The 25,707-nt window shown below is 41.4% G+C and overlaps 1 protein-coding gene across 8 annotated transcripts in view; it reads right to left on the bottom strand.

Annotated features, from left to right (window-relative positions):
- The window catches only part of RAPGEF1 (Rap guanine nucleotide exchange factor 1), an 89,770-nt gene that overhangs the window by 40,183 nt on the left and 23,880 nt on the right, over positions 1-25,707 (bottom strand). For all 8 annotated transcript variants that reach the window (XM_033011982.2, XM_033011981.2, XM_033011985.2 and 5 more), the window contains 6 exons: positions 14,993-15,132; positions 10,262-10,440; positions 7,531-7,687; positions 2,367-2,455; positions 1,828-1,980; positions 270-393 (listed from right to left, as the gene is read on the bottom strand). In XM_033011982.2, the coding sequence (XP_032867873.2) occupies positions 270-393; positions 1,828-1,980; positions 2,367-2,455; positions 7,531-7,687; positions 10,262-10,440; positions 14,993-15,132 (842 nt within the window). The remainder of the gene's footprint in view (positions 1-269; positions 394-1,827; positions 1,981-2,366; positions 2,456-7,530; positions 7,688-10,261; positions 10,441-14,992; positions 15,133-25,707) is intronic.

The following is a 25,707-nucleotide window of genomic DNA, read 5'->3' as shown; positions in this document are numbered from 1 at the left end:
TCTGCCACAGAGCTCAAGGCAACAAAGTCTGTAGCAATCTGTTAATTAAATCCAACAATGTAAAAAAAAAAAAATCAGCTGTTCACATTATTTATTATACTGATGTTCCTGCCACTAAAAGTCCCGCTCCAGAGCTCTCCCTTACAGGGCTGTCTGGAATGAGAAGTGTGCAAGGAACTGCGCGGCTGCAAGTCACAGCATTTCTCCGAGCTTTTGCTACAGTTCACAGCATGTTTCCTTTGGCTCTCACAAAGGGGTTATGCCATTACCTGTCTGTTGATTCCAACAGGTAAACTGGACCCACTGGTGGCTCGACTCATGGGGGCCACAACTGCCACTCTGGTTGGGGAAGGTGCTGACTGCCGTTTTTTAGGGGGCAATGCTGGTGGAGGGCTGCAAGACACAAGAGGCATTGATGCTTCCATTACTTTTCCAGCAAAACGACTTTTTAGAGGCTTCACGAGCTTGTTTCCCAGACACCTTTTGACTTGCCAGGCTCAAAGCTCACAGGTTCTTGTCCAAAGGTTCTTGTCCAGAAGCTATTCAGAAAAGTGTATCCACTAACAAATATCAATTTAAGAATACTCTCACAGGTAAGGTTCTGTTCAGTGAATTATTTCTAAAGTTGGAAAAGAGCTGGTACTTCTCAAACAATAACAACTGTTGTTTTAAAAATTATTTTTAATGGAGCTAATTAGCATGGTAATTATTTCTTAATAAAAGTGGCGAAAATCCAAATTAAATGTTTTGACTCAGATATTGTTTCCATTCATAGAAGTCCCTCCTCCTCAGATCATCCAGTTTTGAAAAATGTTCAAAGTTTCAAAAATTTACATGACAGGAAAATCCTTTTTCTGCCCTTTCACAACATCAGGGAACAAGATAGATAGTGTTGCTCTCACCATGTATACTGTGAGGGCTCATGTTTTGGCATGGATCTGTTTCATATACACACATTAGCAGTAACTAGTGAGATTTTAACCACTGTACTTTCAGTTTTTGCTTCTAATGACACATAATTCTGGTAATCATCAAGCCTGCAAGGTTCCCAAGAGCACACATATTCTGTTCCTGGAACATACCAGGAAATTTTTATATAACCCATGAGAATTTATAAAATACATAGAAATGTGATTCTTTTTGCCAGCCACAGTCCTTGATGCTGCATTTTCAAATTAGCACAACATGTATTTTTCACACCATCCATTAGCACCAGTACTAGAGAAGAAAAACATCCTACACACAGAACAAAAACCTGCAAATTGGGGGTTTTCTCTTCCTTCTCAAAATAGAACATAGAAACTTTCACGTGGTTACTCATAGAACAGGGTAAGAACAACCAAGTAAAAGATTTTCTTCACGCACTATTGGCTCCTTTCACTCTTAAGCTGATAAGCAATGCAGAACACCCTGGATGTGCAGGACAGATTGGTAACTGCCATCTGAGGTTAACAGAACATTTCTCATTGGATACAACAGCACTAGACACTGTTGTATAGTGCAGTATTCATGCAGTTTTAAATAAGGTTCTTGCACATTCATGTCATGCCTCTCATGCATGGATCTCAGGGCATGGCACTATCCTCACATAAAAAGAAGAAAGGAAAGCACCGATAATGAAGGGTGTTGCTCAAAACAAGACAGAGAGAACACAGTCATAAACAGAGTCCAGGAGCAGGGAAGAGCTACTCTGGAGGAATGGAAATGCAGAGGCATCACTAACCCCCTTCATGACCTCTCTTGTGCACATTTTGCAAGATTGTTTAGAAAACAAGAAGCTGGCAAGAGCCACTGGTATTCCTCAGTCAGCTGGTTGGCCAGTATTACCTGTTTTCTGCCACACGAATGCTAGGCAAAGGGGGTTTAGGAGGTGCAACTTCTTCATCCATGGAGTCAGTCAGTAGCTCGTTGGATTGAGTCAGATTAGTTGTTTTGTTGAGGATTTCCATTTCTCGGTCTGTAAGGGGAAGTTCTGATGGGCTGCAACAAGCAAAATGCAGACTGTAGATCATGAAACACAGTTGGAACGCAGCATGCCAACAGATTAATACATATTCTAAATAATATGCAATATCACAGACACCTACAGCAGAAGGCAGAATTTGCATCTGCAGGTAGAATTCCCTGTATATGCAGAATACAATGTGCATGTGTCACACCCAAGTGATGCTTCATTGCCAGATCTTGGTATCTTCCCTATCATAGCATATTCTTTTTAAGTGGTCCCACTGTAATGGATGAGGCAACATAAAGAACACTACACTACCCTCCATGAAGAATAACTGAATGCTTTAATTCAACTATGAGTAGCCAGAAATTATCCCTTTGTATTAGTCCCGCAGGAGAAATCCTTGTCAGTGACCCACCTGTCAGATTTACATGCTGGTAAACTGGGTTTAACTGGGCTTGTGGGAGAGGGATGCTCCTGCTTTTCAATTGTGAGTCTGACCAGCTCCTGATAGATGGAGAGAAGAAAAAAAGAGAACAGTAATTATTTGCTGAATGCTGTACTCAAGCATCCTAGGACAGAAAAGGATGCTACTGCAGTAAACTCTTGGTTACCCAGGCTGTGGATTAACAATGGCATGGACACAGAGCAAGCTGAGCTGGGTGTAAGTCTGGTACAGAGCTGTACAAATGACGCAGCTCTGCTTTTACAGAGCAGCATGCACCCAGCAGTAGTTTAGCATTTGAGTTAAGTTCATAAGCCCTGGTCCTGTGGGGATTCTGCACAAACCCCCATATATGTGTCTTTTTGCTGTGCTTCCTCTTTCCTCTATTGTCATGTGTTCCAGTCCCCATAACACTGTAGGATAATGGCAAATTGACTTTACATATATAAGCATATGTACAGAAAAGTCTTACACAGTGAAGTACTTCACCTAGCCAGTAAAAAAAATAAACAACTGCATTATATTTTATGAACAAGTATGTAATAGTTTCAAAAAGCAAGTAAAAGTAAGATGCCCAACAACAAATTAAATAGTGAACACCTTTACTGAAAGCCCTGCTTCCCCTGAAGCCATCTTTTAACATGCTAGCAATGGAAATCTTAATCATTCAAGGAACGACTGTAGTGTATCTGTTATACGCAGATAAGGCTCTGGATAACGAGATAAGGGCATGATAATCCTGAACTACAAGTCTGCCAGCAGTCAAAACAACAATCATTCATGCCAGAAAGATGGAGAGAATATTTTATGGATGTCTGAGGCCAACAAATAGATCTACTGCTCACAGATACAAATACGTGCCCTCTTACAGGCAGACTGGAAAACTGGCAGTGCTTCCTGACAGTATTTGTTTCCCAGCATATTATGCAAAAGAAACCATATGGGATCAATTTAAAAATTTTTTTTAAAGCAGCCTGAATTACAGTGTCATCATTCCAATATCATCTTCACGTCCATGTCTGTTGAGCTTGGAAACAACTGTCACTGCTCTCTCAATGCAGTAAGTGCAACTGGAATGTTGTTGTCATCATCCTTCCGAGGAAGGGAAATATTCTAGTTCTCATATTTTTATAGAAGGCTCTATTTAAAGCTGAACTTCCATGGGTCAACACATGCACAACAAGAGGGATAAAGTACTGCACTGGATGTGCAAAGGTGGCAAACGTGGTCCAAGTGTCCACCACAGCTGACTTCGGTTTCGATGTTCTACTTATGTTCTCAGTGTGAGCTTGTGTTCAAAAATAATGCATAACGTCAACCAAAAACACAAAAAAACACTCAGCTTTCCAGAAGATGTCCTGGAAATTCCCACACGTGGGGAAGGGAGAGCACAATCAGAGCACATACAGATGTCCATATGGGCTAATGCTATGAAGATGCTCTTGTCTGGAACAGACAGGAAAGAGCCCTGGCAAGGAACAGCATGTTTTGAGAAGTGCCCTGATGAGAAAAAGCACAGCACTAAGCTGACCGCAGCCGACCAGCCTGGCCAGCTCCCACCTCTGAGGAGGGCCATGTCCCCCAGCTGGGAAAACACTCTGCAACAAGGAGCAACAGACTGACAGGGCTTTTGACAACCTATCAGCTCCGCTGGCAAAATATACATTACACAGTATATAGAAAAGTAAAACAATTAAGGCCCTTCAATCACAGAATAACTATGGTGGTAACACCGACACTGAACTGACCTCTGACTTCTCTGCTGCATGTTTCCAGTTACTCAACAGAAACTATTTAAAAAAAAAATTGTACCTTCCTCTGTTTCATCTTTTCTTTCAGGACAAACAATCTTTAATTAAGAACCTGCTATCACTTTTAGACTTCAGAAATTCCCCTGTAAAGTCTACAGAACATCACTAGGAAAAGCAACCATAGGACCTGGAAGCCTAATCCCAAACAAGGCTTTTCTGTAAATCAGACAATTTAGAAATTACAGTGACACTGTTTGACTTTTCCGGGCTGCAGCTGGCAACCACACTCTGAGTTACTGTCAGGAGTGAGTGATGACACAAGGCATTGCCACCTTCCTGCCCTCTGGACAAACTTCCACTGCTGAAAAGGCTTCTGGAGACTCATTCACTTTAAGAGACTCAGAGTCAGACCCTGTGGAGCTATCAGGTACTCGCCAGCAAGAACAGTGACTCCACACAGTGTGTAAGAGCACAGTAAGGGAACTAAAATGTTTGGGCTGGGCATTCAAATCAAAAGCCAAAATACTCCTTAAACATTCCCCTGAAAAGGCTATGGAAGGGAAAACGTAACATCTCCTTTTCCTCACCTTTCTTCACCACGTTTAACACCTTAAACCAAACCAAGGCCAGTGCTGCAGACTGCGGTGGCGGCGGCCGTGCCGCAGCAGTGCTGACAAGCCCCTGCCACTCAGGGCCGAACTGCTCAATTTTCTGGTTTTGCCAGTGATAATGAATACCCGCTTCTCCACCATTTTATGGGAGTGTAGGTTGCAACAGGAGAGAAAAACAATCAAATTTGTCTCAAAAGTATCTGCAGAATGATTCAAGCCATTGTGGACGTGGAAAAAAAAAAAAAAAAAAAACAACCCAAAACACCTCCTACCAGAGACACGAAGACAACATATGATTGCTAATACCTGAGAGGATCATTTCTTTCCTCTAAACTTTGACAAATATCACCAGATTCCCTGGACCCTGACTTTTTCTCTTCTTTAATAACCCCAAAATAAGAATTAGCATTTGAAAATCAAGCCAAGATCTTTAGTGTATACACAGAGGTAATCAGTACGCAACCAAGCCAGATGCACATTATGCTATTCCTTATCAGCAAGTAAAAAGATTCCTGAAGCAGTAATTAGAGATAATTAAAGCCTCTCTACAAACTTATGCTACTTCAGCAATCTGGAAATTCCAAAATGAGATGGATTTTTAAGAAGTTATGTAATCAAAACAGGAAATTTTTTTTCTTTTTATATATGCCTTGCAAGTCACTAAAACCTGAGATCAAAACAAGTAGCACAAGTGAACAAGTGATTCCTTTATGCTCAAATCTGAAAATAAAGGGGGAAGTAAACACTGAAATGTGGAAGTGGATCTTGTGTGATCTGCCAGAAGAATAAAAATGGCTCTCCACAGCAGAGAAGTGTCCAACTTCTCAGTTCTGCTTCCAGACCCGAAGGCTGGCTTTGCCCTTCTAAAATAAACCTCGTTCCTCGCTGCACAGCAGGAGATGAGTGCATGCCGCTTCCAAATGCTGACCTGTTGATGGGCAGACACATTCACTTCTACCCAGACAGCCACACATCTGCTCTAACCATAGTCCAAGCTGACCAGACATAACCCAGCTCCAACTGGAAGGCCAAAATAACTTTTAGCCCAAGAACAAAGCAGAGACTGATATAGCCATGCTGCTCAGCAGGGCTTAATAGCTCAGGCTTAGCACTGTAGGGACATGCCTGCATCGCTTCCAGCCTAGGCTGGCTCCCAGCATGAGCAGAGCCAGCACCTGAGCCCTTCCACCCGTCCACACAGGCACGCTACTTTGGCTGGAAGGCAACAGGTACTGGGGGTTTAAACACTGCTTGAAGTGAAAGGACAGGGGATGTCCAAGTCTCAGGCAGTGAGACTACACAACTCTATCCTGGATCGGGTGATAACACGGCTCTCCAAGGGATTGTACAGATTCATTAAGTGATAACAGAGTGAACTGTCTCGCTATTTGCTGGAGTATTACAGTTCAGATACCCCAGCGCAGATTTTCACGTACTCCAAATTGCTGCTGAATTCCAGCACTAACAGCATATGAGACTTTAGGTTAAACTCTTTTTCTCTATTGTGCTGTACAAATTTAAGACTGGCTTTACTTTTCAAATCTGGAGCTTAAAGTTAAAGGGCATATTGTGCAAAATAATCCTGGAAAATCTGTCTTCTTTAGGTGATGGGACTGTTTTGTTTCAAAGATATTTGTTTCAAAGGCTCAATAAGTAATAGTAGATTTTAGTATCTCTGAGTAACATTAAAGAGATATTCAGAGCACATAAACACTGCACCAAGACTCCCGAAAACATGATAGCCAAAGCTTGGGAGATCCACTTCATTTTTGCATTCAGCTCTAGTTAATAAAAACTTAAGCTGAACCTGAGTACAGTGAAAGATGCCTGTTCCTGATACACTAATCCAGGTGAAACACCTGCTGCAGTTCTTAAAACACTATTCCATCTTTCTTTCTGTACTTGACCTAAATATTCCCCTTCAGATTCAGCTCTGCTGTTGAAAGAGGCTTAACTTTCTCTATGGTTTTCAAAACAAGATTCCCGGGAGCTATGACAGTCTCTCTGCTGGTGCCCTGAGCCCAGGTCAAGGAAACTTTTAACTGCAGTGTAAGGACAGCTGAGTGAACAGCCTCCGTGGCCATCAGCCCAGAGACAAGCCTGGGAAACAGAAATAATGGGTACCAAAAGCTTACCAGGAGGTAGAAGGAAAGCCAACAGCTTTCCCCAGGGTAGGGCAGGGAAGGAATGCTATAAACAGGTCTCACAAAGGATACAAAGGTTTCAGTTAAACGTTTCCATTAGTTATGTAAAATTAATCTCCAGAAAACTAAGTTTAGCTCATCACCTGTTCCACACCCTAATCCAACTGCTGAAAGCAGTGAGGTATCACTGACGAATCCCTTGAAATTTATGTTAAAAGATGGAGCTGGAGTCTTTGATTCTCTGTGGGCATTGACAGGAAGCATTTCCATTCTACTTTGCCTAGACAGAAAATATGCAAACTCTTGTCTTCTAATCTGCATGGGAGACTGAGAGACTGGGAATGACTTGCTGAAAACTTAATATAATGCTCAATAAAGATTTACTGCTTCTTCCAATTCACCCAAATGCCAGTGAGAGAATTTCAAAAGTGCACACTGATAGCCAAACCATTTGTGCTAATCTTTAACCAGCACTTCAAGCAGAATCATTTCACTTAGTTGCTTTAAGAGGTAGTTTACTGAAGGCAAGAATAAGATCTTTACATTTTACCTACACTTGAAAGTCTCTTTCAACTCTTCTAGGATACATTATTATATACTTTATATAATTTACAATATTTGTCTCATGTACCTTGACTCCATCCAGAACAGCTTTTATGACACCCTTCACAGTTGTCACCATCTCCTTGTCTTCTGAATTCACACCTTCCAGCATCACTTGATCAGACCAGCGAATTAGATTGGCCAGACTCTGGTACACACGGCTATAGCAGGACGAGATGGCAGAACTGGACAGCAGGGGAAGAAATAGTTGAGAAAAAAATAATAAAATTAAATTATGGAGATACTATCAAATGTTATGAGGGTGCTTGATTTAAAGTGCATTTCACACTTAAAAATGTCATTGTTCTCCTTTTCTCTCTGGCATTCAGAATTTGTTTTGAGCAGGTGACAAAGCCTGGCCTTCTCCTCTGCTGCAGTTACTCTCCTGTTCTCCAGCACCAAATGGGATGACAGTGCAATCAACAGTTCATTCTCAGTTAACAGAATGAATTATCTGTGCTGCAGGTTAGCAGAGCCACACTAAAAAGAACATGCTTTCCATTTTAATTTACAGCTCCATCCTATGCCTTAACTTCAAAGGTAAATATTTAAGTCCTGTATTTATGTCTAAGTTATATTATTTCAGTATTATCTATGATTTCCTTCTTCCTTATTAACTCTCCCCAAAAATGTCTTAGATAATTGAGAGCTGACTGCATTAATTCCTTTACAAATCATTTCCTCACTGTTTATAATGCCTGAAAACATATAATTAAAACCTGCTTCTTTACAGAAATAGAACTGAATGAATTTCAGGATTGGAAGAGGAAGGGTGTTGCTTTGTTTTGTTTTTAATGAGAAACAGAATTGAAGCTATTGTTCTGAAGGGCAAAAAAAAAAAAATTTGGAAGGATGACAATTCTAAATAAAAGTTAACTGTAACAACAGTGCTCACAGGCATTTTCCTGGCCATTCTGAAAACACTTACTTCATTACTAAAGAAGGTGTGTTAAGAATTCCAAATCTTCCCATTTCAATTTGGTATCCATTTTACACTGGCTTAACTCCAGTAATTTCATTATCTGTGATAAGAGAATCAAGCCCACAAGCTTCAATGAGATTATTTAGGTGAATGAGGTTTGCAGGACTGGGGAAAGAACTATTGTCAAGTTACAACCAGGGAGATACAAACAAGTACTTTTTTGTTTGGTTGTTGGTTTGTTTTTTGTTTTGGTTGTTTGTTTTTTTTTTTTTGTTTTGTTTTTTTTTTTGTTGTTGTTGTTGTTTTTTTAAAAGCATGCTGCTTGCCATTTGTTCTAATTTCAAATGAAATTAGCTTGGTAGGAGATATTTGCTAAATAGGGCCCTGCCCCATCTCTTTCTAGGGCTTTGATTTCTTTGCCATTAATCTTCAGTCTGCTTCCTTCTAAGGAGGCGGTAATTGAAAGCCCATTTTGTGCTAGATTTAATTACTTTTTTCCTTAATGCAAATGCTTCCCCTAAAGCAAAAAGAAGTCCAACAATAATTGTAGGGCTTTCTTCCATGCTGACACAAGTCTTGCTCACTTTCCTTGAGGGGGATTTGCTATCTAAATCACCCCTTTGGGTCCTGCCGCTACTCAAAAAGAAATAAACTGCATAGGGAAGCACGAAAGGACATGACTTTTTGAGGACACCAGATCCCCTTTTTTCTGTGAGGCCAAACAAGGCAGAATATACATATGGGATCTGTGCTGTAATACATACCATTTCCAGAAAGAGAGACTTCTCACTATGTAGAGGACTCCATTGACTACTGACTATGAAAACTCTGCTTCTATGGGTAAATAAGGATATCCAACTGTCAAGGCTGCATTAGTTCACTACTAAGAGAGAGGCTATATTGAATTTGAAGGATAGAACTGTTTGAAATACTGCTGCTGCTGAAGACCACTTAGTTGATATTTATTTCCAAACATACTACTGAAAGGAAAAATCACCCAGCAAACACCCAGTGGATGCACAAATCAAAGCAAGCAACTATAAAGATGACATGTTCTATCCTAAAAATATTTGGTGACATTTTACATGTTCTCCTGGTATAAGGAGATGGATGAATAGCAGCTACATCTCTATGGCTTAAGAACTCCACAAATTCTTATAATCCATGCTAAGCTTTGATTTGGCAAATTTCTACCTTATTTTCTGGCTTCAAATCCACTGTTTAACTGGTTAAAACATAATACACATAATCTCTTAAAACATAAAAACAAATAATCTGTTGAGAGTGCAAAAGAATGAACTTGGACTGGTTAATCTACTGAAGTACATCTGTTTACTTCTGTTCTGTATCCAATCCAGTAAAATCAAAAAAAGAAGTTAAGAGTGCAGGCTCAGACTTCTCTAATATCAGAGTGGATAAACTGAACACAAAAAGGGATTACTCTGAAGATAAATATTTTTTCAGGTAAAAGCTATTGGATTTGTTAGCTTTTAGGATACCATCATGGACTACAGAAACATACAGCAGATTCTCTGAGGAGAATCTCCTGCTAGTAAACAATAAATTTCCAAGTTTATGCTAAGAATCAGCCCTTCCTCCTATCTGAAACCATTCTGACTTGCTTTATCTTTCCACAGCACAGGCTTCTTTGCAGCAAGGAATGTGCTTTTAAATTATGTTTGAAAACTATCACATAATTACTAAAAACAGCAGTCACTTTATTAGCCACTGCAGCATTTCCTGTCTCCTGCATGATGTTATTCTTCAGACACAAGAAGGAAAGAAGCTGGGAGCCTTCTGGTCTGTCATACGCCCAAACCCCAAAAAGGAAATTTACCTTTGCTGGATGCGCGGATCGGTTTGCACCAAGGGTAGGATGGCTTCCAGTACTTTACTTGCTGAGCCTGGCAGCATCTCTAGTACTTTCTTATCAATTGCCATTTTGTCCACAATAGTCTTGAAGTAGCGCAATGCACTGACGACCTCCTTCTCCTTCTCCTCTAGCCATGATACATTCTAAAGGAGTTAAAAAGGAGAAATATATGAAAACCTCAGGATTTTTAAGGGCTAGGTTACTTTAACTTACCTGAAGTGTGGCAACGAGGACCAGAGAAAACCCCTTCTACCGCAAACACTTTTAAATTGAATTAGTACTCTTTCAAAAGAATAGTCAGTGCAAAATTGCACCCACACTTTAACTTTCTGAATTACGTGCATTCCAGACTGAAGGCTAATCTTGATCAGTGTTAGGCCAAGATTAACACTACTGATGATGTGAAGGGCACTGCTTTGAAACCCACACGCCAAACTGGGAGGGTAAAAGAAAAAAAATACACCAAGTGCAGATAGTAATGATAACACAAGAAAGGAATCAACAACTACTGGTTTTAAATACAGTTGCCCCTCTTATGCAAAGTCCTTTTACCTTTATCTCACTATTAAATGGTCTTTTCAATTAGTAAATGCAATGGATCAGCCAAAGGGAAAGAGAAAAAACAAACCTCAAACAGAAAAACTTCCAAACTCCAGAACAATCTAAACAAGATGCCTCCATTTTTGTACCCATCCTTGATAGTTTCAACAACGTATGTAGTGTTCACCCTTATTGTTCTGAGTAATTCTGCTGACTCCAATATGCCTACTTGTATGAAAGTGGGCTACAGTCTTGTCTCTTCATTCACAAATAAAAAATTCCTTTGTGATCAGTCTCCAACCCAAACCATTTTTTGATGCCTCTGGAACAAGGGAACTCGCCTTCCATGGGGACAGACTGTGAAAGCTAAGTTTTGGCATCCATGAATGAATGTTACAGAAGGGAACAATTCATTGGAATAAAGCTGAGTTGTGGTCACCAACTTCCGTACCACCACCAACACTAGAAGAGGAAATTCAGAACTGATACATGATATCTTAATGGCATTCTGGACAGGGATATTTTTAAAAGGTTTACCAAAGTATGCCTGGAGGACTTTTAATGCCACAAGTAGTTCCTAAGTGAGATTTAAATTAACTACTGAACACTGCTAGAAAAGGAGCAGAGAGCTTAGCAGAGTCAGGTTTCATCCATTATCTCCTCAGTAAATTCAGCTTCAAGAATTAATGACCTATGGGCATTGTGTGCTCCCCATACTCTTGTCAGCCGCTAAACTGCTGCTTTTCTGCAAAATCAGGCCAGCAGCCCAAAAGGTTTTAGGAAGAACAATTTATAGGCAGCACTGGTTAGTAATTTGGGGTGAGTTGCATAAAAGGATTAGAGTCCCAGGTTCCATCTAGCTCCAACTTCCTAAGTCTAAATCCCAATCCAAGATCCGCAACTACCCTGTCATTTTCCATCTCATCTGGGAAGTACCCAAACTGTGGTACTGCTTCCACTTTTTGACAATATTGCTTGCCAGGAACCTCAAGTTCTGCTCCACAGCTTACAGCCACCCCAAATTCCCTTGCTGGGGAGCATCCTAGCAACCTGGTGATGTCAAAAATGACATTTTCCATTTCTCAGGCACATGCCTTCACCACTGTAGTTCATTTCAGGGTATGGAGAGGATCAGTCCCTCCCATGAAGGTTTTGTACTTCATCTGAAATGATCATACGTTTCAGAGATGAGAGAGCCTGTATATTCCCCAAGCTAATATGACTATGGCCCAGTGGTCAGAGCCCTCAAACAGAAGTGAAAAAATGTGGATTGCAGTTCCTGCTCTGATGGCTGTTTATGTATTTCATTCAACAACTCTTTGCTTTAGAAAGGTTTGCGACTTAATAGCTTAAAAAAGGGATGGGCTTGACACTGAGGATGACAAGTGGAAATATAAAATCCTTCAGTTGCGTACATCAAGGCATGCAAATCCAGCCACCAGACACTATTTTGGACACAGCCCTTTTTTTGCAGCTTTCCTGCTAGCTCTTTGGGTGACAATCCCTAAGAGCACTTTCTATGAATCCCCTTCTGAGGTCCGAAGGTATCATATGTATGTGTATATACATGTGAACACAAACACACACAAAGAGAGCTTATACATCCCGCACAGGATTGCAGGTTCTGCTACAGAGCGCAGATAGAGAAATGTCAGTTGTTGCTACGAGGCTGAAGTTTCTCATGTTCAATGTTTTACTCACTGAGGCCTGAGAACACCAGCAATAAATCTAGAGAAAGGCGTAATAACCTGGTGGGATGGATGGATATTAATATATTCTAGTGTCTGTACATAACAAGACTAATGATACTAAATTTTTCCAGCAAACATTTTACTGTGTCCTTAAAACCACAGTAAACATGCAGTGGTACACCCCGGGGTTGGCAGAGATGACCTGAACTAATCTCTCATTTCATTTCTCAGTTGAGGTGAACTTGCCCCAGCAGTTACCTTACCCCAGTGAGAGCGCAGACCAGTAACTGTGGGAGCTGCTAAAGCACGCAGACCCCTCAAATTCATCTGTTTGCCCTTTGGGCACTAAATGAGATAAACTTAATATTCAGGCAAAACAGTGTCTCCTCTCCAATCCCTTGCCTGCCCAAAACATAGATATTTTTGCATGATTTCTGAAGTTTTTCCTTAAATAATCCTTACAAATGCATCATGTATGAGACACAGCTGACCCAGAAAGGGTTACAGCGAGCTGTACACTACACACCCAATTACAAAAGCTGGAACAGTCCCCTTTTTTCCTGCATTTTGGCAGTGAAAAACCTATTATAACTTTGCAATAGTGTTGAAGGACACTACTGTTCCTACAATATGCCCTATGATAAGAATCAAAGACATGGTCCATGGGACAAAAAGAGACTCTGAAAAAAACTCCCCGTATGCTCCTCACATCTAAGTATAAAGTGGAAGAGAAGAAGATGTCTGCATGGGTTAAGCATAACCTTCAGGTTACACATAGTGATTTGACATTAATTTTTGGTACTGCCATTTCAGCTCTACAGTGATTATCTACTTCAAGAGTATAAAAATAGCAACTTAAGCACTTAAGAGGGAAGAAAGGATGATATTTCGTTTATCAAGTGTGTCTTCTGACAGAAAATCTCTTGTTTGTCAACTGATGTCTATATTCCAATGAGAGAACCCGGTGACAATCCAGGCATATCCTCTTCCCCACTCCCTTCACACAAAGCTAATGAGCTGACTACATCCAACTAATTGATTAGTTGGACAGCAGCTATTAAAATATATATGCAATGAGCCAGAAATCGACAATATTTTACAGTATAAAAATGTGTACAGCCTAAATAATCATGTATGGTAATAGAAATTATTGCAAGTGTTTTGTTTTCCAGTAGAAAAATCCCAATCTGTACCCTAAAAAAGGTTTTACATGTTCAGCATGTCTTATCAGTAAGTCCTCTTGCATTGTTTTTTAGAGGAAAAAAAGAAAACAAACACTTCACCTATTATTAATATGCTAATACATATTCGCTATAGAATAGCATTTTGAAAAGGGCTCTTAATTTTCTCATTTATTTAATTTGTGGTCACATATCAATTTAAAGGAAGGCCTCTAAATTATCTCACTATACCATCCTGAAACATTGTTGGAATTAAAAGCCTTCACAGAGTACTCTCAGATTTTTTTAATTTTGTTTTTTAATAGCAGTCAGCAACGCAAGGTGCTTGGCTCCGTAGAAAGCATAGCCATAGCCTCCTGAGGAAAAAACCTACAGCCTGGGAAATAACAGCCTCATCATCTTCGACCTGATGGTGCAGAAGAGGGCTAGGAAGCCCTGCAGCAACTTCTCTAGGTGTTAAACACATCACACAGCATAAGATAACTGCAACTTGCTGACTGCTCTCAATAGCACTACAACTATCCTCAGCAGAGATAATTTAAAAAGCTTGCATGTCTGGCGCTGAACATTGGATGAGGCTTTCAACAACTGGGAAAGATTTTGAATTATCATAAATAACCTCAACTGTTCTTAACTTTTGGCTGAGATTTATACTTGAAAACTGACTGCAACAGTATTGTTAGAGAGATAGTCTCCAGTCTCCTTAATCAAGTCACAACAGCAGTGGAGATAATACTTTGCTAGGTTTGTGCTGGGAAAGAGTGGTGACCTCAGCTCTTGGAGGACGTGAGGTATGCTGGGTCTGAGGATCGGTGTGCTGCAGTCAGCAGCTGCTTGAACACATCTGTGCGACTCTCCCTGCTGATGTCAGAGACTGAGCACATCTTTGGACCAACTTCAAGGATTTGCTCGTCTGCATTTTGGGGTTTTTAAAAGGATCACACCCCAAAACCAGGCAGTTATTTGGAAACTGTCAGCTTAGCCATAGGGTGTGCTTGTGGGAAGAATGTGTCAGGCCATACACTACATTCCACAATGAGATATTTAAATGCTTATGGAAGGAGGTCTCATCAGGCTCTCCCAAGGGAAGTACATGCCTTGGTTGACTCTTTAGTTTATACTATACAGTGCAGCTTGTAACTAAACATAAAGTAAACCTGAAAATCCCCCCAAAATACGCAGAATTCTGCGGAGGACAAAGTCACGCACCGGATTTTGATAAACTGAGCACCAGCAAGCAAGAAACCCGCAAGACTAACAGAACGTGTCCTTCATCTGCTTACTTTGTTCGCTGACTTCTCTGGTGTTTTCACTGTCAGGTCAGCTTGCTTTCCTTTCTTTGAAGGGGTTCTCTTTATTTTTGGTGAATGAAACTTGCCCTTCAACTTCATAGTGAACGAGGAGAGATGGGAACGCTCAGAATCTAGAAAGACACAGAAATGCGTTACTGGATTAGGGTAAATTTGTTGAAACCAGGGACACTGTGTTACAGCATTATCTGGAAGACCAGGCTATGAAAAACATTGCAACCATGTAAATTTATTGAGTCGAACAGGATAAAAAAAAAAAAAAAAAAAAAAATTGTGGCTCTCTATTATGTTTCAAACCGCAACATCACCATCATTTCCTGCTTGCCCTCGGAGGCTGCAGTGCTACAGTGCAGGGGCAGGAACAGCAGGATCGCTACTGCTCTGTGCCTTGGAGAGAAAACACCTCTCTTAAAAGCACTTATCTCCAGCAGATCCCAAAGTACTTTACAAAGGAGGTAATCACTGTCCCTCTTTTGCAGACGAGCAACTGAGTCAAGGGGATGAAGTGACCTGTTCACAGTCCCCTGGCAGAGCAGAGCTCCTGCCCATGCCTCAGCTGGTGGCAGCTTCACGAAAGGAAAATACAGTCCGACATAATGCCCTTCCCAGGTTGCTGACCTCTTCCCACTTGGTAGCATCACCTGTGAACATGGCTCCATGGATAATCTGAACCAAAATGCCTGCTCTTACTGTTTGCAATAGATTTCACTTCAAATGTACCAGACAAACCAGAGGACAGAGGAGCATGCTTCTGTACAGGAGCATCCTCAAAGCAGCTTAATTACAGAACTGTTCAACCCTTTTAAAAATTGTATTTTCATAGGTTTTTGAATATCTAAAAGCAGAAGTCTCAAAGGTTTGCAATCATACCACATGCAGACTTACAGTTGAAATATATTTTTATCTGTTTAGCCACAAAGCTAAATAAAACTAAGCTGCCTTGTAGAGAGCAATTTAGAATGTATTTTGAGCAAAGAGCACTTTAATAAATGAAGGTCAGAATTGCTCTCTAGTGACCCAGATAATTCAGCAGAAGATACTGAACTTGTCTTTAACTACATTATCAAGAAAAGTAAGCAGTTTTGCTGTAGGTTTCATTTTTCTTTTAGATTATTTGGGAATTGACTGCACTAGCTGTAATGAGTCAAAACGACACAGTCCCATGCATGCAGCACTGCACCACCTTGTTAGCATGCAGACTGCAAACAGAAAAGGCTGCTGAGTCAAATCTAGCACCCAGTAGCTAAATACCACACTGCAGCGCAAACACTGCTCCTCATACTCAGAAATTATCTAACCACAACTCAAGGGAAGGAACCTGTGCTTGCCTCCCCCTAAGGGCTGTCTTTCTTTAAACTTGGTTTCCTGGTAGCGTGTTAAGACCCTGCTATTAACACCTTCACCAGAGCCAAAACTCCAGTTAGTTATGCCCTTTAGATCACAATTTTGCAGGCATCCTATTAATAGAAGCTGCATCAGCACCAATTCTAATCTAGCCTGGCTGCAGACCTATTCTCCATTTACAGGAGTACATTTTTCAAAGTTTTCTTTGTATCATAAAGTCCTGTTTAATGCACTGAGGAGGGAGGCACTAAAAACCTTGGTCACTGCAGATAAATCCAGACTTACCAGTTGGCCTCTGAAGAATCATTTACAGCAGCTGGCACCCTAATTTAGCAACAATTTACGTCACTGCTTTACATCCACAAGGGGATCTCCAAACCTTTAAAACCTCTCTGGCTCCATGCGGTGCCGAAGGTCACCACTGAAAAGAGTTCATGGCTGCTGTGATAATGCTTTTGCACTCCCACCCCCAAAATAATTTGTATTTATTTAATACACCATTAGAATTTCTATATGTGCATGCATATGCACACTTGCCAAGAGAAGTCATGGCGCTCAATTTATTTTTCAAGAACTGGCAAACAATTACAATAATTAATCTACAGGGAAATAGTGGTAGCAGCAACAAATTGTGTCTGGCTCCTCCACAGTCTGCAGTGAGATCTAAACCGCTAGTCTGAGTAAGAAAATGTTCAATAACTACAAAACCCTTTGTTGCTTATGGTGGTAATTTCGCCTTGTAGGGACAGGAAATTTGGAAGGGATAAAGATTTCAGAAAACTATTTCCTTTTCTCCTTCTCACCAAACATCTCTACCTGCCTTTCTGGGGCAAGCACACGAACGACTGAATCAATGTGTCTACATGGAACTTCCGTGGAGGAACCTCCAAAAGGAGATGTCTTGTCAGCAGAGAAAGTTTCTCTTCTGCTGAGAGCAGATCCCCTTCACCACCACTACAACCAGCCTAACCATTGCCCTTCGCTCTCTTTACCCTTCTGTCACATCAAACACTGAATCATTTGAATGCCTCGCTCTGAGGGGACACAGGCCTACAGAGCAAGGAGAGGAGCAAGTGGCTGGAGCAGAATTGGAACTTCTTAAAACAGTACTAATGAAATAAACCAGCTGACATTTGCAAAAATAATAAACATTATTGTTTTAACAACCCTGCTAAGTCCTGCTTTGAAAATCACAAATCAATGCAGCTTTTTACTACCATGTCTTTTCATCTACGACAAGCATTTTCCAGATCTCATCTGCTCATAAGTTTCTGATGCATTCATAGTTAAACAAATGAGTCACAAACCAATATTCTCTTATGCCCAATTACACCTCGCACTTAAAATAGCACTTTTCTTGTTCCAAGCATGTTACAAACATATCTTTCTCATCCTTAAACAGTAAGGTCTTAACCTTACTCTGCAGATGGGAAGCAGGCACAAAGGTGAAGCAACTTGTCTAAATAGAGCAGAGGGTGAGTCACTGACTCCAGTGCAACATCTCCATCAAACTGCAGGCCCTCGTCCCTCTCCCCAGTTCATGAATCAAGTGGTAGAGCTACTGTGATTATATTCAGTGAATGCCAATAGACGTTATTCGGACTGATGGGCTTTACGGTTTTAAAGCAGATACATCATTCAAGCGTTATAAGCAGAATTTACATTTTAATGAATTTGGATGAAATGGTATAAAAGAGAAGTTACACTTCAATAGGAAGTTATTCTAGCTCAAAGGTGTAAGTTACCTAAGCTTTTCCAGATGAGGACTGAAACTCTCTTGCAAAAAACACAGCTAAGCAAGACTTCCTAGACTGGTTACCATAGCACTCGTATGCTTTGAGAAAGTCACTTTCTTTACACTATATCCTAATTTAAATATCTATCATGTCATATGTCCGTCCACTTAAAAAGTTCAAACAGCATGCACAGCATGCCTTTATAGATCAAATAATTTGATAACGTACATAGAGGAGAAAACAGAGCCATGGCAATGCTCAAACCCCTTCTGTCCCTCTGCTCCTTCCTGCCTGTCTACAGTAACCAAATCCCTTAATGCAGCATTGAAGTTGCTCCTGATCTTGGTAGTCTGCCCGCTGGAAATTGTTCTATCATATTACTCTCGCCTCTTATTGATGAATAACTGGCAGTGTTTAACTTGAGTCTCAGCACCGACTTTCTCAACTTCTCTTTCTCCTTTCTGGTGTGCAGGCGGAGGGTACCCCATACTTACTTTTATGCAGTATCCAAATATTTGTAAGATTAATGGGAAAAGACAGAGTAATAAACTCAATGGAGTGATTTCAACTGGAAGAGGGGAAAAAAGATACTGTTGTATCACAGTGTTTCTGTCTCAGAGGAACCTCGGACTTTCTGTCCTCTCGTATTTCATCTGCCTGGATGCTCTGCTGCTACGCACAACTAGAAAAAAAACCCACAACCTTCAAAATTCCTTTACTATGGATTTGAATTTCTTGATTTCTGACTGGAAGTTTTAATACATCACTTGTTTCATTGCTAATTCTATCCTCCTATTAATGAGGTTCCTGCTCCATTGTGCTTGAACACGCTCCAGCTGTTGAGTCACCGCCCTGCTCAGCTCTCAGCCTCTTTTCCCCCTGGTCGGCACGCGTCTGGGGTCCGACCACACACACAACACGAGAAAGCTCCTGTTATGTGCCTGCTCTGAGCAGCCCTGCTGCCAGGTGTGGCCGGAGGGTTTTTCAGCACCCCTCAACCCTCCCAGAACCGGGGAGGCCATGGCCAGCCGGGAGCCACCTCGTCCCCCGGCAGCTCCACCAGCTCCAGCAAAAGCGGTGCTGCCTGCCAGTTTGCTGACAGAAAGCTAAATCTGGTGAGGAAAGAACTGCAGATTTTAAATGACAGCAGATTAAGAGACACAAGGGAAGGCAGATAAATCATCTTATGTGCTTGTGGGCGAAGAAACTAGGCTGCGTAGGAGAAAGCTGGCAAGTCAAAGCCCAATGTCCACTGCTGCCATAGTCAAAGGGCCACTTTCCACTTAGGTTCAAATGAATGCCAGAAATTATGTCAAAACATGCGTATGCTGGTGAATTCCACCAGTCTAACCCAGCAGCAAATTATTTACTTTAAAGTCAAAGTGAAAGTTCAGCCTTTTACAGAGCTCAGTCATGACAGATTTTCCAGCAGCCGGGTCCTCCTCGCTGGCTGGGCCTAACCAGCACATGGGAGATTCAGAGATTGGAAATAACCCCCCGGCTGCTTCTGGACCTCCTGGTCATGTTTTTGTCACTATGGCACATCAAAATGGCAGAAACTGTTCAACTTGCCTAGTGCTTAGATCGTAACAAACAAACGGATAATTGACTTTTTTTTAATTAAAAAAAACCCCCAAAACAGTAACAAAAAACTTCAGAATACAGTACCTCTTCTTTCCTTCACCTGAAAACCTAAACCCTCCACCTTCTCTCACTCTATATGTGTTCACACACCAAAACGCTGCAGCTTTAGAGGAGACAAAGCCTTAAAAAGGGGTTATAGTTTATTTTCCAGCTTGAACTGACCCTTGCGGCTCGTTAGAAAGAACGAAGTGGATTCTAAAATTCTTATCTCACAAACGGTTCCCTTTTCAAAGGCCATTTGGGTCTCTGCTGGATGCACATATTTTAAAGCTATCAGATTAAAAATAACAGCAGACATCTCTCCACATGTCATAATGAAGCTATTGTGCACATTTTTAATCAACCGCTCCTGCCATTTATGCCACGAGTCCTTTGAAGGCAGAGGTGACTTATGTAATGAGTTACACAACGATGCCCATTAAAATGGCATTTGTTCCCTTGGGCTCAACTCCATCATTTGTGGAAGACAACAGGCAAATTGCAAGGCTTCAGCTACACCCTAGCTGACAGAGACTTTAAGAGTTCTGAAGCAAAAGGAAAAAAATAATGAGCTATAGTTCAAAACGACCTTTCTGCTGAGGATGACTGTCTGGTGCTGCGATGCAGCACCCAGCAAGAGGCCACAGGGCTGGGGCTCTGGCTCCTCTAGACCCAATTCTGCTGTTAAATGCAGGAGGACAGGCGATTCAGGGCAGACAGATGGGCACATGAGGGCTTCCCATGATAATCATGAAACGTGCCACAAAGCATAGGTCTTTCAAGATTTTATATGAATATCGCTAGAATTCCCAACTGTCTGTCTTCCACCCTTAAGGCAAGGGCTGTATCGACTACATAGCCATAAGTACACAGATCTGTGGGGCCTCTGCCCTGGCTAAAGCTTTACGGCTCTCCTGTAATGCAAACTTTAAAATAATAGTGATTGACAGAAAATCGAAGCCTTTGAGCTTTGCAGAAATGTTCCTCTAACCCGAAACTCGGCCTCTCCCAATAGCCAAGTTCTTCTGCAGAAGAGCTGGCAGAGCCAGTGCAGGAGGCACAATGTGAAGGTCACCAGTGGGCTGTGGGCAACAGAAAGCTACTGCAGGGGCATTTCTATGAATAATTTTTAATAATTTTATGGTGGATGGCATCTCTGTCTCTTGTGACAAAACATTCAAGCCTGCCAGTGTGTATCAATGAGGATGGAGAGGAAGCACCAGGCTTTCAAGGAAGGTTGAAGAAAGAGATGAGGAGAAGCCCGGATCAGTTCTCAGCTCTTTCACACCTGCAATGTGTAACTCAGCTCTCCTATTACACAGCAAACAGCCTTCTGCTACATTTCACGCCCTCTTTCTCCAGCAGTCCTGGGGATGTTTAGAAGTCTAAAAATGCTGATATGCAGCACTTGTGCAATGCTGTATGTTCTCAAAAGGATGAACTGGGATCCTGAATACAAAGAAGGCAAAATGTGATAGAAGAGATTTAAAATATCCCTTTTAAACATATAAGCATATCACTGCTGCATCGTGGGCATGCTATGGAAGCCTCAGACCTACCACCTCCATCTCCACGAGTTTACTTTTCTCAACTTTGCCATTACCCCCAGAGACTGAAGCAAAGAGAATTTATTCAGAAACAAAAAAAGACCCGGTACGGGATCCAGAAAAAAAAAAAGGGAGGGTCCGGTGTCAATCAGGAAGTTTGCCCACCCTAACCTTTGTACCTTAGGTGGAGCTGTTTGTAAGCTGCTCCAAGTCCCTCTCCAGGGAATCCGATTATTAGGAGAACGGCCAGGTTTTAGAGGAAAACGGCGGAGGAAGGGCAGCTCGAGAATCAAACAATCGTTCTTGAGTGCTAAAGAAACTTTTCCTTTAACATCACGTCACCTTCGAAGCAGCCAGCTTTTGGGAGCGGAAAGACCAACTGCCTTTTTTCTTTTTTGGCAACATTACAGTGAATGAGCATAAACCAGCGAGCATTAATGATGTGCAATGACAGCACACAAACTTCTATGGAAAAGGGAGGCTCAGTTCCCTCTCAGCTGGCCAGGCAGTGATCACTGACTCACAGGCTTCATTATTTTTTATGACGCCCTCTGGGGCCTCCAGAGGAAGCAAAACATTTTTATTTGTCAGAGAGCACATTTTTATTTTGATTTTTTTTTTTTCTTTCTAAGCAACCATGAATGAGGCATCTCCAGCTGCAGCAACCTCATGTGGGAAGCACTCACAGTGTTTGCGAGGGAATTGGGAGGCACAGAGGGCAACTTATCAATTCAGCCACGTCTCCCGACTGCAGCGAAAAGGATTGGGTCAGTCAACAACATTAATTTTACAGTGCATTAGTACTACAGCTCTTCTTCCTTCCAGCTTCATATTTGGAATCAAATCTTCAGGTTGCGCGGAAGAGAAGATGCACGAGACCAAGCAGCAAGTTCAGAGCAGCTGACCAGGTGCTCTCCTAGTCCTCTTTTAGCCTGAAGTATTTCAGAAGAATTGTCTGTATGCTTGCACACAGACACATAAACCAAGAATCCTTTAGCTGCTGAAAACTGCAGCAATGCCATCCAGCTGATTTAAAAGGGGGGGGGGGAAATTACAACTAATTGAACAAGGAGGGATTTAAGGGAATAGAACTTTGCTACCCAAGTTCAGTTTCTTCCAGCACACCAAAGCTGGCTTTGAGACTTCTTTTTGAAAAAGATACTGTAATTTATTGATAAGCAGCAGACAGGACTTTTGCTCTGTTTTATCTGAAAGAAAGCCACTCCAGCAGATTGGTCTCATATCAACTCACAAGCAGGAATGCTGCCATTTACCAAATCACTAGCAAAGCTTTGTGTGGCATCTGGTGAGTCTCTGGTAATTTCCCATTTAAGTACTGATTTTGCACAGCCCTGCAAGCCGGAGAGAAGTAATGGGATTACAACACTGGTAACATGACTTGTAACTCCCCCTGTGCCAACAACACTAAAACAACAAGAGAGTCAAGTAGCCTCCAACATCAACATGACCGCTGTGGTCCATGCTCGCCCTGCTCTACACATAAAACCCACCAAGGTTGTTAACTAAACATTTAATTTTTCATTAAAAAAAATAAAAAAAAATCCAGCTACAACACATAGCCTCTGCGTTACTTCAGCAAACAGCTCTGAAAACAGAAATTGCAACAGTTGTGAGGGAATCTGTTGAATTTCTCTGTTCACCAAACATGACTTAATATGGGGTCCACGGGCATCCCCACTCATCTAGCAGCTTTATGAGGATATAGTCATGACAGTGATTCAGACATCTAAAAATAAAGCCCTGCAGGCACAAGTATGCGCGCACACTACCTGAGTCACTCGAGGCTGTAGGGAGCATGTGAGCCAAAGCTAATTCATTTCATTCACACTGGTGTCATGGTCAAGCAAAAAGCCTTGTCACTGAGCTCCACTTAAACCCTTTCTCCCCTCCTCTCATTTTACTCGAGCACATTTAGACTCTTTCCACGTTGAAAAACCTTTGCTAGGCTTGGGTTTCAGTCATACGGCTGTCAGCTTTGAAACTCAGACCTGAAAGATTATAACCCGATGTTGCTGAAGCTGTTTATCCATCTCCAAGGTGACAGAATGTCGTCACTGGCACTCTGCAGGACGGCAAGCAGAAACACATTATTTTAGACGCTTTAGGGAAAAGCCTAATTGCTCACAACCTGCCTACAGGTTCAACAGCTGAAAAACAAGGTTGTAAATGAGAGTCTTGACTTTGCATCTGCCCCACAGCATGGGTTTTAAATGGGAAGAACTCAGCCCTCTTTCATCCTTGGAGAGCAACCTCAGCTCTCATTCATTAGGCAATGGAAAAAAAAAAAAAAAGAGAAGCTGGCTCGAATCTGCCTGACACAATTTCCAGTTGCTTTGGACATTACTAATTATAGTCATCTTTATTTTTGACCTCTGATTACAGACTCTTTGCACATTCAGTCTGAATTGCAAAGCTAAGGCCTCTTTTCTAGTAGGCTTGGGAGGAACCTTATACCCTGCCCAAAAGCCACCACCCACACCCATCTGAGCTGAGCACAAGAAATAAGATCAAAACATGGAAAGCATTTGCTTAAACATGCTCAATTTTATTTCCTTCTTTAGCAAGTGCCATAGATTAAGGGCAACAGTCCAGGTGAGACTGTGATGTAAGCTCTTCTCCATGCATGTTAAGAGATGAGCTAACTGCTCTGTAAAGAAGCCTCATTTCTCACTGTTCTGACTAGCACTGTATCCTCAGGGCTCAGATGCTGAAAAGCAGATATTCGGTTTGGTAAGATTAAACATGTCTGCACAACTCCAGTGCACCATGCTGGGGGCTCACATCTCTGCAAGAGAAAGAAAAATGAATTTCGGGAACCAGGCCAGCACTATCTCCTAGAGGCGTTGCAATACCAGTGTAAACTTCCCTAATATTGCTTACTCAATAAAACAAGGCATCACAGGAGGGCTATGCAAATCACGGAACTTTGAAGTACTACTACACTGTTGCCCCAAAGGGCCAGCTCTCTATCTCCACATACACAGACAACCATGTGTGCAAAGTGATACAGCAGCACTGCAGGTGTGAAATTTCTGATGTAATCAGGTCAGAAGCTGCTTTTACGTTATTGTTGTGCTGCTTGCATAAAGGGTTAAGAAGCTGCAGGCCATATCCTCAATTCCATACCCTATTCTATACCTGATAGGATCTGCAACCAAACCACCAGTTTTATTGCCTGCCTACAGGCAGTAGGAAATTTTAGTCTTCTATAAGCACAATTTGAAACATCAGGGCCTCCAGCAAGGGGAAACCAAGATGTTAATTGAACTGAACAGCCCAGGAGGGAGCTACATCTCTGTTACCTGTAGGATTAGCACATCTCTAGACCATCATGGCAGGAAACATGAGGTAGCTTACAGAGTCTGAGTGGGATGTCTATCTTTCACTCTACTGCACATAAACATTATAAGTTACTTTAGAAGTAAACAATGATTTGTGACAACTTTCTATTTTATCCTGTCTCCTCATGCCTGAATTAAAATCTCACAATTACATTGCTCCTACAGACCACAGGTTTCAAGGAGAAGCCATACTGCTACAAACACGGGCAGTTCTTCCCAGTCTTCTCAGTAAATCTCGACTTTAAAACACACAAAAAAAATTCTTTACAAATATATAGAAGAATGAAATTCTACAGAACCAAACCTCAGCAGATCTGTCCAAGTATCAGCAGAAACACAAAAGGAATCCAAAGGAATCCATGACACCTGTAACAACTGAGCCTACTAAAGACTCGAGGCTTCAGTAACATGGAAACAGGCACTAGAATTTTACTTGTTAATTTAATGCTGAAGAAAAATCAGCTATTCCCCAGCTATTTCTTGCAGTGACAAGTTTAGAAACCCACATAAAGGGATAGTGGAGCCTGATTTATTTGAAGCTTAATTCTTTGCTGGCATGAAACATTATTTCTTGTATCACCCTGGCTATCTGTATTTAAACAGTTATTGTTATCTTTAATGGCAATGACCAAAAGTGGGCCTTATTAAGAATCAGTTTCTATTTTTTAATGAGCTTCCACTTTACTGATACAGGAAGCTGGCCTGCATTTCAAGAAGAAACATCTTCAACCCTAACACAGAACAACAAGGCGATAGCTAAAGGGAACAGAGCTGAGTCTGTATTTTACCAAAAACAAAGTTGAACCTTGTCTCAGCATCACTTTGCAATCCTGCTGAAACAAATCTTTTATCACCAAATAAATCTTGGTGAATTAACAGCTACCTGAGTGAGGTTTTTACTGACAGCACATTCCCTTATCATATCACATCCCATCAGGTTTCAAAAGTGAGATCTTGCCCAAGAGCCATACCTGCCAGGGAGGCACAGGGAAACACATGGATGCATTCAAAGACCACGATCCACTCCATGAAAAAAAAAAGCATGTTTTAAAACTCAGTGCCCAGATTTTGTGGCA

The sequence above is a fragment of the Tyto alba genome, unplaced genomic scaffold, assembly GCF_018691265.1.
Source record: "Tyto alba isolate M040663 unplaced genomic scaffold, T.alba_DEE_v4.0 Super-Scaffold_11, whole genome shotgun sequence".
NCBI lineage: Eukaryota > Metazoa > Chordata > Aves > Strigiformes > Tytonidae > Tyto > Tyto alba.
The sequence above is the reverse complement of the archived record's forward strand: the minus strand, read 5'-3'. Positions and strand labels throughout refer to the sequence as shown.